This window comes from Gigantopelta aegis, chromosome 9, assembly GCF_016097555.1.
Source record: "Gigantopelta aegis isolate Gae_Host chromosome 9, Gae_host_genome, whole genome shotgun sequence".
Taxonomy (NCBI): Eukaryota; Metazoa; Mollusca; class Gastropoda; order Neomphalida; family Peltospiridae; genus Gigantopelta; species Gigantopelta aegis.
Window position 1 is genome coordinate 38,174,334 of NC_054707.1, and position 13,685 is coordinate 38,188,018.

A 13,685-nucleotide genomic window follows, 5' to 3' on the forward strand; every position below is an offset into this window, starting at 1 on the left:
CTTAGTTTGCTCCATTGTAAAATGTTTCCGACCTATAAAATATTTCTACGATTAAACTTACATATTAAATACATTTTCTTGTTTAGAATATCAGTGTCTGTATATTCAATGTGTTTCTGGTCGTCTTAATATTTGTAAGAAGCCCAAACTGGATTCTATCTTCAAATAATTTCGTACGTACGCAAAAAAAAAAAAAAATTTAACCTAGTACAAATATTAGAACTATCAGAAACACGTTTAATATACAGCCACTAATATTTTATGCAGAAAAATATATTTGATATGTAATTACAATCGTTAAAAACTCTCTGTTACTCGGTAACATCTTATACATTGCAGCAAACTCAGGAATGTCCCTTTAAGGGTCCCGTTTTACGAAGCGATCGTGGAGCTAAAATCACCTCAAGTGCGTGCATACGGTATTTAAGCACGAAAGGTGATTTCAGCGCTAAGATCGCCTTGTAAAACGGGGCCCTATTTTGCGATTTTTGAAAATATGTAGCCTGGTCCCGTTTTCCAAAGCAATCTTAGCGCCAAGATCATCTTAAGTGCATAACTACCAGTGTAAATAAAGTCTTGTCTTGCACTTAATGTGATCTATGCGCATAAATCGCTTCGTAAAACGGGGCCAAGGCAGTGGTAGCCGTCATGTAATATGAAGCGCATGATGGATATTCTTGGGAGCAATGATCTCCTTTTTCACTCTGCCTTGTGCAGAGATATGATTTTGAATATAATAACTTATTTTGTTCAGATTCTGTAATTATGTTTTTCAAACTTATATTACAAGAGATTTGCTTCTGTGTATATTTTGTGTATATAACTACATCAAGTGGAATAAATAACTCGATGGTACATGTTTTTATTTATTATTCTCGGACAGTGGTTCCAATAGATTAATTCCCAAGCTGTGGTGTGTTCAATTCTGACTTTGAAACAAAAAATATTTCTTTCTATAGATCGGAATGAATGGCCTGCAGATCGGAATGAATGGCAGGCGTGGGCGCAGGAACTTGTGTCTGTACTGTGGCAAGCGACGTTTTCACGACGGTCAAGTCACGCTACCCAGGATAAAATATATTGAAGACATTTATTTCGCTTGGACAAGGGGGTCAGGCCCCGTGCTTATAAACCTTAAAGTCTAGAGACTTTAATAAAGTCCAGACTTTAACGTCATGGCAACGCCATTTAAATAGCATTATGTTAAAGTCTGGACTTTATTAAAGTCTAGACTTTAAGTTTTATAAGCACGGGCCCTGACACCCGAATACTCTAACCCCCTCCTAGCGCCGTTCTTTTTCTCTCCCCATACACAATACGTAATGCTAAAAACTGCTGTTTTAATGCAAAACAAAACAAACAAATTGTGTCTTTTGTTAGTTGTTTCAACTGTATTTTATTTAATTTTTTAAACAATATCGTCTTTTAGTTACATTGGTTACCAATGTCATTTGTCCGAATGTTAAATATATATGACATTTCTTTCTTTTTTTTAAATAAATTTAAATATATCAGTGAAATACCCATTTTATTATTAATCGATTTTTATTTTAGTTTACACCACATGTTTTTATATATGGTTTAATGAATTTAATGGAATTTGTTAAATTTGGACATTAGTATAATATTTCATTATTTTATACTGTCAGACTCCTAAAAATGTTTCTGGTCCTATGGTCTGATAATTGTCATGTACATGGGCCTCTTAATCTGCCAGTGACTCGGGTCACTTTAACCTGAGACTATTTGCATAATATATTATAACAATTCCTGTTACTTATTCTTTAATACCCCTAAAATATGTTGTTGTTTTTTCTACATTAAAGTTAATTTGCAATACAGTATGATGTATATACTGTATTGGATTAGTGGCACCACAACTAGTAACAAATTGTTGGATCCAATCAAATAACTCCTTACAATGAACAACAATACGGAATTGGCAAATAATTATTTGCAGTCACACTCGCAAGCATCATGAATGTTAATAACATACGTGTAGTTCCCATAGAGTACTCCTTGACTGACGTTTCGTTTCTTCATTGTCTGCAGTACTTTCGATGGGGTAATCGACTATTTCAGTTTCATTCTGTATGAGAAGATTTCGATGTTAGTTTGTAAGATTTTAAAATACGCGTTTGTTTATGAACGTGATTTTTTTGTCGTCTATGAGACTATGACGTATCATTTTAGCAAGATACGGTATCGTAGACGCCTATGAGTTCCCTGTGAGTAAAACGTTTCGTTTTGATTTCGACCTAGACATTATCAGAATTACTTTAAAATTAATTTGGTTCGATTTATGTTATGTTACGCTATACATTTATATTCTAGTGTCTAAGTTCAAGGTGTGACAGTTTCCTAAATGATCTAATAAGTTCACTTCAGATTTCGGTGTTAATAGACCAAAGTCACAGAGGAAGGAATTTCGAGTCGTTTTGGAAGTCCTAAAGATAGTGGAAGTATTGCCAATTAAATTCTGACTGGATCCAACCATTTGATAACCGCCCTCCACCACCAACACCAACACCCCAGGCACGTTGTCTTTACGCGGTGATCCAGTCGTAGTATTCGCTGACTCTCGCGTAAACGCTCGGGTAGGTGACCATGCAGTTTCCGCCTGACGACACAACCCAGGATGCAACCCCGGAAACCTTGTTGTTGCACCTCGCTGGACCACCAGAGTCGCCCTACAAACAACAACAACAACTATAATTACAACAACAACAACAACAACAAAAGTAATAATAATAATAACTTAAGCAACACCCCGACTAGACGTAGTTTTTTTGTTAATTTAAATTAGAGGTACTTACATTTTATTATTTAGAATATTCATTTTCATACACCTGAGTTGGTTCTAGTCGTCCAGGTTTTGGTAATACACAAAATGCATTTTTAAAACGCACGTTCGTCGTAGAAGTAATTATTGTCGAAACAAGCTCTAGATATTTTTAGACGGTATTTCCCCGTTTAAATATCACATATATTAGCTTCTCTCTGTTATAACCTTACCCAAACGTGTTATAGGTTTCTCGTCCATTTACACGGGTTGAAACTAGGGTCTGAGCCTTTAATTTTAAAGGTGAGGTTATATGAGAACGATGTCTGTATACACGACAGATTTTAAAACTTTTATGTATATAGAGTAGCAAAAAAAACTTTAATTTTCGTCCTCGAGTGGGGCGGGGAGGGCACCACAGCGACCCACCACCACCCCCATCCCTTGATTCCTGCAGGTCTGTTAAACCTACTAATGCCGGTGTACAAGGAACGCAGGTCCGTAGGACCTCGGTTCCTAGGAACAGTAGTCCTTTCGAACCTCCATAGCTTAGGAACCATAGTCCTATCCGGACTTTCATGCTTGATTTATTTTTAAGTTGTTTTTATCCTAGTACTTGTATTCCTACCGGACTTAAATTCCTTCTACAGCAGTGGCAGTCTGTGGGACTTTTATTCCTTGGAATTTAAGTCTTTCAGACGTGGATTCCGAGGAATGTAAGTCCGTGGGACCTTTATTCCTGGTATTCCTGGTCCACAGAACTTTCAATCCTAGTATTTCTAGTCCTCTGGAATTTATTTCCGATATTTTGCTTATTACATATATATACATATATATATGATTCGTGAAAGTCCCTGAAATAAAACTTTGAAAACTGTACTTAGTTCTAGTAGTTAGTACTAATAACTAGTACTATACTGACTAGTTAGGCCCTACTACAATATAAAAATAACAGGAATAATAAGCATGAAAAATTACCTTTTACTGATGAACAATTAAAAATGGCATCAAAAGACTTGAAATTAATTATTATTATGGCAGTTTTGGCCATCATAAGCATAAGAGACAAGTTGGGGAAAGGGTCTCTGTATTGTTATACCTGTTCGTTAGAAACATCATAAGCGTTCGAGACTGGGTGGAAGTTGGGTTGGGGGGGGGGGGGGGTAAATTGTGTGTGCATATTATTGACAGTATGATAATTGTTCAGGGGTTACTGTTTTGTCTTAGTCGGTGTAGTGGCCCATTGAGCTGCTAAAACCCACTATTTCTATTAATTGATGAACCTTAATGATAACCATTTAACATAGTTTGTTATTGATGGTATGGTTGGTTGGGACTAAGATATCATAGAGCCCAGAATCTGATATGTCATATGTTAGACCAAATTAATTTTTGAAAATGAGCAAAATTGACAAAGCAGGCACATGTTCAGTAAATTATGCAGGGGGAGGTCTAGACTGGGACAGGTAGAAATTTGTTTTCAAGAGGGGTGTTTATACCACGCCACCCCACCCCACACCGTATGTAAACGCGCCTGCAACATTATTGACAAAACAGACCCAAACTTAAAAATTATATAATAAGATAATTTATATAACGCAAATATCACATTTTTATAGTTGAATTATTATTATTATTATTATTATTATTATTATTATCAAATACCAGTATATAATGTCTAACATATAATTGTGTTGGTATATCAGATGGGCAAGTTATACTTATCTGCGAGTACTAATAATGCTTCGAATTATGGAAAATCTTTTCGAGTTACTTTTAAATGTTTAAACATTCATTAGTTGGAACAACACACAATGAATAAAGACCTTGGTTTTGCTCGTATAATAAGGTCAACAAAATGTGTACATACTCTTGCAAATGATATAAATGGAAAATAATGGAATAAATAGAAAATATTTAAATAAAGAGAGGCGCCAGTATCCCAAGTTAATTAAATCATTTTGTTTATATTTAAAATGTATTTTTTATATGTACCGCCGGACTTAAATTTTGATTGTCCAGGAATGCAAGTCCGACCCGGACTTAATATCCTGGCAGTCAGACCAGTATTCCTAAGGAACGTAAGTCCTAGGACTTGCGTTCCTAGGTATATTAGACCTAGGACCTGCATTCTTAGGAGACTAAGTTCGGCCAGACAACTATTCCTACGGACTTGCATTCCGTTTACACCGGTTTTCCGTGTGCACCAAACTGACTGATTCTAACCGCGTCGCTTAAATAAAACAGCACATTCATTTATTCATCATCGGCTAATGGATGTCAATGAATGAGAAATGTGGTCAATAATTGTTTTATTACATAATATTATCCATAAGATTCATACATTCCTGCTTTATTTATCAGAATTGAAATACGCCAACGCTTATAATTTCCCGCAATGCCTTAAAACGATGGGATTTAGTGACGTCCCGTAATCCTATGACGTTGTATGACACGCAGAGGAATGCGGAAATAAACAGTTGAAACATTACTATGACAAAAATCAAATTTGAGACATTATAACCAGCAAGAGAGTCAAAATCATATTAAAAGCAAAATAAAACACAAAATGTGATAAATTTTATTTATAATGAACAGTTACCTATCACCTCCAAATGCATTTTTTTCTAAATTTGTAACATAAAACCCTGAGTGCCGATTCCAACGGCGTTTCTAAATCTGCGAGATATTGCATACACAATTTGACGATTACTGACCTTGTTTTTGTTTACATTAGAATTATTAGCAGTTGATGTTGCATTACGTTACCAACTCATTAATTGGATAGAATTTTGTCTCATCTTCATTTTCATTGGTTAAATCTCCCAGGGCAATATCACTTTTGATGGACCGGTGAGACGTCTCAGGGCAATACCACTATTTACGGACGGTCATGTGACTGGTTTTCGACCAATAAGAATACAGATATATTCTTATTATGTAATAAATAATAAAACAAATAGCAAATAGAATATTACGAATATGTAACTGGTTGAATGAAGTACTTTTGCAGACAAATTAAATGTATGTATTATAGACAGTATTTTTATGTCAGTTGCCCTATGTTTTTTTAGCGACACCACTAAAGAACATTAAATTACAGAATCATCGACTATTTAATGTCAAACATTTGGTAATCAAACAACGTAAATGTGACATTAAATAAAACAACAATTCGCTTGCCACACACATGCTACTCCTTCCAACTAGCTTTTTCATGTGTGCACCCGTGGCACAAGTATGATAAAACACAGAGAGAGACAGAGAGACAGACACACACGAGTGATTAATTGCTCCTTTACCTTAAATTATGAGGAGCCATCACCGGCCTCGGTGGTGTCGTGGTTAAGCCATCGGACATAATAAGGCTGGTGGGTATAGAGTCCGTAGCCCGGTACCGGCTCCAACCCAGAGCGAGTTTTAACGACTTAATGGATAGGTGTAAGACAACTAGACCCTCTTTTCTCTCACTAACAACTAACCCACTGTCGTGTACAGACAGTCCAGATAGCTCAGGTGTGCCCAGGACAGCGTGCTTGAACCTTAATTGGATATAAGCACGAAAATAAGTTGAAATAAAATGAAAGGATACGAGGTGGGACGTAGCCCAGTGATAAAGCACTCGCCTCTCGGATCGATCCCCATCGGTGGGCTCATTAGGGGATTTCTCATTCTGTCTGAGGCTGCATATAAAAGATCCCATGCTGCTAATCGAAAAAAAGTAGCCTATCGCGTAGCAGAAGCAGGTTTCTCTCTCATACCTGTGGTCCTTAACCGTAATTATAATTGTGTTGAGTGCGTCGTTAAATAAAACATTTTATTCATTCGTTTTCTGTCCGAGCTCTATTTAAATAAGTCTCTTGAGCATTCTCCTGCGTTTGTTGCCCCTGTAAAATGTAACAGAGCCTTTTTAACAACTAAAATTACACGTTAAATACATTCATTCCTTCCTTTCCTTCCTTCCTTCCTTCCTTCTAAAGGTATACTTACATTGCATGCACCAGTGCCGGAACTACTGAAGCAAATGTGACCTGGGCCGATCTTTCCACCCATAGCATTCATAGTATTCTCGCAGGAACTGCTTACTAAGGCGGGCATCTGCGTCTGTTGTAATGTCTCCGGTAGAGTGTTCGAACCTGTTAGTAAAAGTAAACACGTTAGATAGCCGGACCATGGCATATATATACAAGGGAACTGGGGAGACTGCCCAGGTGGAGCACACAGAATGCCATTGTTTAATTAAAGGCATATTGTCACAGACGTCTGACTTATTTAATGGTCTAACAAAGTATTAGCTGAACAAAAATAATTTGATTTGTCCCTAAACGTACTTTATTCAACCATCTTCAATAACCACCATATTAATGATATTTTGTAAAAATAATTGAATTATGGCAATGGTCCATAATTCAAAAACTAAAATTGCCGAGAGGGTTGACTTGGATTTCACTCCATCATGGTTCAGTTAAGGTGATGCGATAGCTAGATTTGGTTTCCAACAATTAATGTAATTTTTATTTATTATTCATCTTTAGATAAATACGGTCCGTAAATTCGTGACAGTATTCCTTTAAGCTACTCCAAAATATTAACCAAAAACAAACAAGTTTTATATACTATTAACTAAAGACAGACTGATGATTTTTCTGTCTGAAAGTTTTAAACAAGAAAGAGGTTGTAGACAAGGCAATCCACTTTCCCCCTATATTTTCATAATTTGCGCCGAGATACTAGCTATATTAATAAGAAATTCAAAGGATATGTCAAAAGAGAAGTACTAATGCAAGACTATGTAAATGGAGGCATCAAAATGCTAAACATTAGAAATTTTACAACTGCGTTAAAAGCTACTTGGTTAAGAAGACTTCTAATATCAAACTCGAAATGGACACATCTTTTCCAAGCTGCAACAGGCTTAACGACAGCAAATATGATTAAGTATGGAGATCATTATATTCAGCTAAAAATAAAAAAAAAAAATAAAAAAAAATTGGAAAGATGTATTACAAAGCTGGCTTACCATTCAACAGAAAGAAACGCCTCATAATAATGAAGATTTAATGAGCCTAAACATTTGGTACAATAGTAAAATAAAACAAAAAACATCAAACCTTTTATTTCTATGAAATATTTGCAAAAAAGCATAGTATTTATTCAAGATCTGATAGACGAAAATGGAAAATTAATGAATTACAATACATTCATAACAAAATATCAAGTACAATCCATTTTTTTTTTTTTTAGAATATGCTTCTTTAATTAGAGCCATTAAACTATATATTAGTAAAACAACAAAATCAAACAACCAGTTTTAACCCGATTCTTCCGTTAAAAATAAAACTATTTTTAAAAGATATAAACCTAAGTAAGCAAATATATGCAATATTAAATCGCACTACAACAGTTCCTACGTCTCAAAAAAGATATTCAGCATTGGGGTTTGACTTCACTTCACAATTATGAGGAACGTATTATGCCCTACCATTCAAAACTATTAAAGACCCATCTTTTTTATGGTTCCAGTATAAAATTTTACACAGAATAACAGCTACCAATATATTTTTAAATAAAATAAAATATGTTAATTATAATATTTGCGATTTTTTTCATCTTATGCCAGAAACACTCGAACACTTATTTTATGAGTGCTCTAAAGTTACAGTTCTGTGGAAAGCAGTAGAAGAATGGGCATTAAAAATGTGAAAATTTTCAATTGGATAAAAACATGGTTTTATTTGGTATCATAACAAACAAGCATTGTTTTATTAATTGGTTGATTATTAATATAAAGTATTATATATATATATAACGAAATTACAACAGATCAGATTAAATAAAAACGCAATGCTAAGATTCATTATTAATAAAATACAGATTAGATTGAAAAATATATATTTTATAAAAATTGCCTATATAAAGACTTTGATGATCAGTGGGAACCTTAGCAGCAGTTCTTCAAACAAATTGTATAAATTCATGTATAAACTTATTAATAACAAAATATATGAATATGCTAATAAGCATACTTTTATGCAAAATATCGCCAGTTCGGAAAATGTATCTCAACTTTCTATAATTTCTTTTCTTTTTAAGATTTCATTATCTTTCAAGAAAGGTTTTTTTCCGCTTCTCTCACTCTTTATTTCTATTTCTAGTACTCTTTTTCCTAGTCTCCAGAACACTTCCCCTTCAGTTATGTAAGGCTTTTGCATTGCTAATATCCCTTTTTACAGTATCATGTTAAGCCTATCTGCTTCATCTTAATATTGAATACTATGCATGTGTGCATACATCTCGCGACCTTTGTGTTCCCTTTCGTTTATCTTCGGCTTCATCCCTGTTACTCCAGACGTCCGTGTCTGTCTGTCTGTCTGTGTCTCTCTCTCTCTCTCTCTCTCTCTCTCTCTCTCTCTCTCTCTCTCTCTCTCTCTCTCTCTCTTTCACCACGTATTTTGAAATGAGTTCTATCAAACTCGTAAGCACACATTATTAAATTACCTAGGAGCAACAAAAACACCCCATCCCACATATTGATTTCTGGAAGAATCCTTACTGCTAGTTCTTCCCCACCCTGTTAGGGTACATTCATCTCCTGCGAAGTTCCCATCTCCGGGCTTTGCGAGGTCTGCCACCTGAATGTTTGGGTTATTCAAATCCACAGGCGCTGACAACGTGGCTGTGGCTACGTCGTTGTAGAATGTGTAATCGCCGTTGTTGTAGTTTGGATGCTGTAATGCAACAAAATTATATTATAATACATTCAGCTCTCTCTCTCTCTCTCTCTCTCTCTCTCTCTCTCTCTCTCTCTCTCTCTCTCTCTCTCTCTCTCTCTCTCTCTCTCTCTCTCTCTCTCTCTCTACCCCCTTCTTTCTCTCTCCATCATTCTCTCTCTACCTCTCTATCCCCTTCTTTCTCTCCCTCGTTTTCTCTCCCTCGTTCTCTCTCACGAGCTTTAGCAAGTGACAATGAAAATTATTTCACGAGGGACATAAACATGATACGAAATAGTAGCGAGTTTAATATCCTATTTAGTACCAATAATCGTTCTTAATTTATAACACTCATCTTGTTTCGTTGAGGTTCCTGTAAGGTTGTATTGTGCTAATTGATGATGTCATCATGTGATGTCAAAAGTGTTACGTCCCACTTGGCATTCTAGTGGGACGTATCACTTTGATATGTACCAAGATAGTTGTAACCATATGGGTAATAAAACATATTACTCACCATAGCAAAACCTGTAATCGATATGTCTTGCCCCACTGTACGATCCGTTTGTCCAGCTATTACAGAAAAACGCGAAGCTCTGCAATTGAAAAATAATTGTGGTGAGTAGTATTTCGTCTGTTTTTAAAGGGACCATACCCTAGTTTTTAAACACTAACGCATATTTTTGACTATTATAACCATTTTTCATAACTTAAATCATACTTTACTTAGATTTTATTGCTTAGATTATCAATTCCGTATATTCGAAGTGTTATTGGTCATCCTGATGTTCTCATATTTTTAAAAACGCACGTGCGTCTGAGAAGAAACAGTTATGGAGTCGAGTTTTAGTCTATTTTTAGAGGGTATTTCACCGTTTCAAAGTCACAGACTCATGTTTCACTCTATTGTAACTTTATCCAAATGTGTTATAGGTTTGTAGATTAACTAAACTTAGTGTTAATTTTCACGAGTTGAAACTAGGGTATGTCCCTTTAATACAAAATACAAATATATAGTAGTAGTATTCTGGATCTGTTTATTATGTTGTTTTCGTTGATAATTATGATCAACATCATGATCATCATTTTCGCCATAACCCGAGATAACTGATTTCAAAAACATTAGTTCTGACGTGTTTTTTTAAAAATTATTTATTGTTTTTTTTATTTAGCCATGATGGAGGTTCCTTTACCCAGTCAAAATGGGGTTTTTTCTTCTTTTAACGAATGACATAAATCGCCGTTTTCAAACCTCAGCAGTATAGCCCCACTGAGGAGGAAGGGCGGGGGTGGGAGTAATTTAACTGTTTCATGTCTTTATATACTCACTCCCGTCCGTCGACGCAGTGGGCTGCGGTGAGGATCTTGCTGGCGGAGAGGATGACGCACCCACACGTGTGGGAGCCGGAGTAACGCAGAGAACACTGGTACGGGTAGTCGGCGATGTCAGCATCGGAACCCCCAATGATGTGAGAGTCAGGCGCCGCCAGGATCGATCCTACGTACACCAGGCAAAGACATATTACACAGTCTAACTAGGTAACTGTGAAAACAGTGTGTGTGTATGTGTGTGTGTGTGTGTGTGCGTCTGTGTGTGCGTGCTTGCGTGTGTTTGTGTGTGTGCGTACGTGCGTGTGTCTGTGTGCATGCGGTGTGTGTGTGTGTGTGTGTGTGTGTGTGTGTGTGCTCCAGCTTTTGGTGCCTACATAATCACAACTCCTAAGATACCTTAAAACATGTTTAGTGTATGCAGTGGTGAAACAACGCCAAAGAAGTTGTTCCATCAGGGTTATGATGTCCAGGATCACAGAGGACATTCAATAAGGTTTATGGTAAATATTTGGAGGCTATATCTAGTAATTAATATACATCACTGACCAAAATTATGGCTGATGTTATTCCATATTTTGATCATTTTTGCCCATCGTTTTAGATGAAGTGACGGACTTAAATTTTGGTCTGTTTGTCACGACTTATTTAGAACATAACAAAAGTGCAATATAGTATTGGTTATGTCTACTTAGTACCTATAGAATATGATAAAATGCGAATGAATACTGTATTATTGTTTTGACCCCAAAACATATATATATATATATATATATATATATATATATATATATATATATATATATAGTACAGGGACTGCAGAAATAAGTAGGCTGCTAGAAAAAGTGACGCAGATAATTTCGTGTAATTTCTATTTTAATCCAAAGATTGGGGAGGGGATTATTGTTACGAGTGTAGCAGATTACAATATTGATATTCTCGAGTTAATTATGTAATAATTATGTATGGAATCGATTAGTTTGTAATTAGTTACTACAAATACAAAAACTAGAGAAATGTTGTATTTCATCCATAATAACGGACGTATTTCGTGATGGCGACCGTGGTGTGTGCTACCTTGTCTGTGGAATGTTGCATATAAAAGATCCCTTGCTAATAATGGAAAGTTGTAGCGGCTTTCCTTTCTAAGACTATATGTCATATTACCAAATGTTTGGCATCCAATAGCCGATGATTAATATATCAATGTGCTACAAAATAAAATTTTAACTTTTATTTCGTGATAGGGTGTTGTTAACATTCATTCAGTCATTCCTTGATAACGAACATTTAACGAGCGCGGCTAAATATTGTAAAATGGATAAGTGAAAAGAAAATATTCTTATATTAATTTTTAAATTGGTAACCTAAGATACTTACCGACCAAGGCAATCAAAGAGACCAGTGTAGTAATCATCTTCGCGTTTTCCAAAGTGTGTATGCTCGCATATGTAGCCATGTTTTATAGAGAAGAAACCCTTCCACGTATCCTTTTTCATAAAATTTATGATTTATCGTTATATTGATTTATGGAAGCGCCATAATTATAAACCGTCGAGTATTTAAACTTTATAACCGATCACGTGTCAAATTTCACACGTTTCGAGTACATTAAAGTGCAGCGAAAAATTGGTCAATTGTGTCAATTAACCTCCAATTAAATACGGTTTCAGTTCTACTTATAATAAATTAAAGATATAGTTCGTATTTAATTAATTCTATGTTTTTTATTTCTTACCAATTTAAAAGAAAACTGTGTAATATTTATGATATGCATGGTAATATTCAATATAAGATGGGGTTACATTTACATAAAGACGTCTGACCGGCTGCTTCGATCGCCAAGACGTCAAGACCACCCGCATATTGAAATTAACACTACCGATGTCGATACCTAATAATCAAAAATATGTCAAATGTGCAAGTGTTATAAGGACGTTTAATATTATTTTAAGCCTGATTATTTTTCAGGATATGTAAGAAACGAAGTACACTATTGTCCATTTAATTATCTTTGTTCAAAAACAAACTCATCTCGCGTTTGCTGCTTAGCGTGTCTCAAAGACATCCTAATAAATAATGATTTTGATAGATGTCGACCATCTAATCAACATTTAGTGACTGAATTTACATACAACTGTTTATTTTTATTAGTTCTAGATGAAATTAATTTATTTTTAAACATTAACGTTTTCTATACACTGCAGTGGCATAACACCACGGTAAAAACTTGTAAAAAGGTACATATAGCGAATTTAAGTACCCGTGTGTGTGTGTGTGTGTGTGTGTGTGTGTGTGTGTGTGTGTGTGAACACTCGAACACAGATGCTATCTCACGGCAAATAAAAACAGCACTATCTTATGAAATCGTAAACCTATTAAATTTCTAGTGTGGAAAAATTGTCACCTGGTTTGACGTGGCATGTCCAAGGTGTTGATATATTTAGCCAGCGTACGTGTAACTACCGTAAATAAAGACTGGTGATCCTTACCCTGTTTAAACAGAGATGATAATGGTTCGTGCCATCCACTTCCAATTAGTAGATAATGAGAAAAGGTGTCCTTCAATTTTTTTTTTTTTTTTTTTTTTTTTTTTTTTTTGGGGGGGGGGGATTTAAATAGTGTGCTATATTATGGGAATTAAGGTTATAGTGATAGACATCCAAATGGCCAGTCAGTCAGACAGACAGAAACATAACACAGATGTAGGCAGACTGGTTTATAGGCAGACAGACAGGTTTATAGGCAGATAAGCAGACAGACAGAGGGGAGACAACATTTAGAACATTTTACATTGTCAAAATTCAAGAGAATTCGTAGCAAAAACCAAAATGTACATTAAGAATTGACAAGATTTGACAAGT

General features: G+C 35.3%; 1 protein-coding gene across 1 annotated transcript; it reads right to left on the bottom strand.

The window, feature by feature from the left end:
* Positions 1-2,546: 2,546 nt before the first annotated feature.
* Positions 2,547-12,238, bottom strand: LOC121381569 (fibrinolytic enzyme, isozyme C-like). The gene is made up of 6 exons (XM_041510900.1): positions 12,202-12,238; positions 10,822-10,990; positions 10,010-10,088; positions 9,366-9,510; positions 6,773-6,918; positions 2,547-2,690 (listed from the first exon to the last, which is right to left on the bottom strand). Exons 1-6 carry the CDS (start codon positions 12,236-12,238, stop codon positions 2,547-2,549), a joined length of 720 nt encoding a protein of 239 aa, XP_041366834.1.
* Between the last annotated feature and the right edge of the window lie 1,447 nt (positions 12,239-13,685).

Bases quoted from the DNA above. Each gene is read 5' to 3' on its own strand.
- LOC121381569 (XM_041510900.1), bottom strand. From the start codon at position 12,238: ATGATTACTACACTGGTCTCTTTGATTGCCTTGGTCG. The intron at 10,991-12,201 runs GTAAGTATCTTA...TGGTGTACGTAG, and splicing joins CTCTTTGATTGCCTTGGTCG to GATCGATCCTGGCGGCGCCT. The intron at 10,089-10,821 runs GTGAGTATATAA...TTTCAATTGCAG, and splicing joins CACTGCGTCGACGGACGGGA to AGCTTCGCGTTTTTCTGTAA.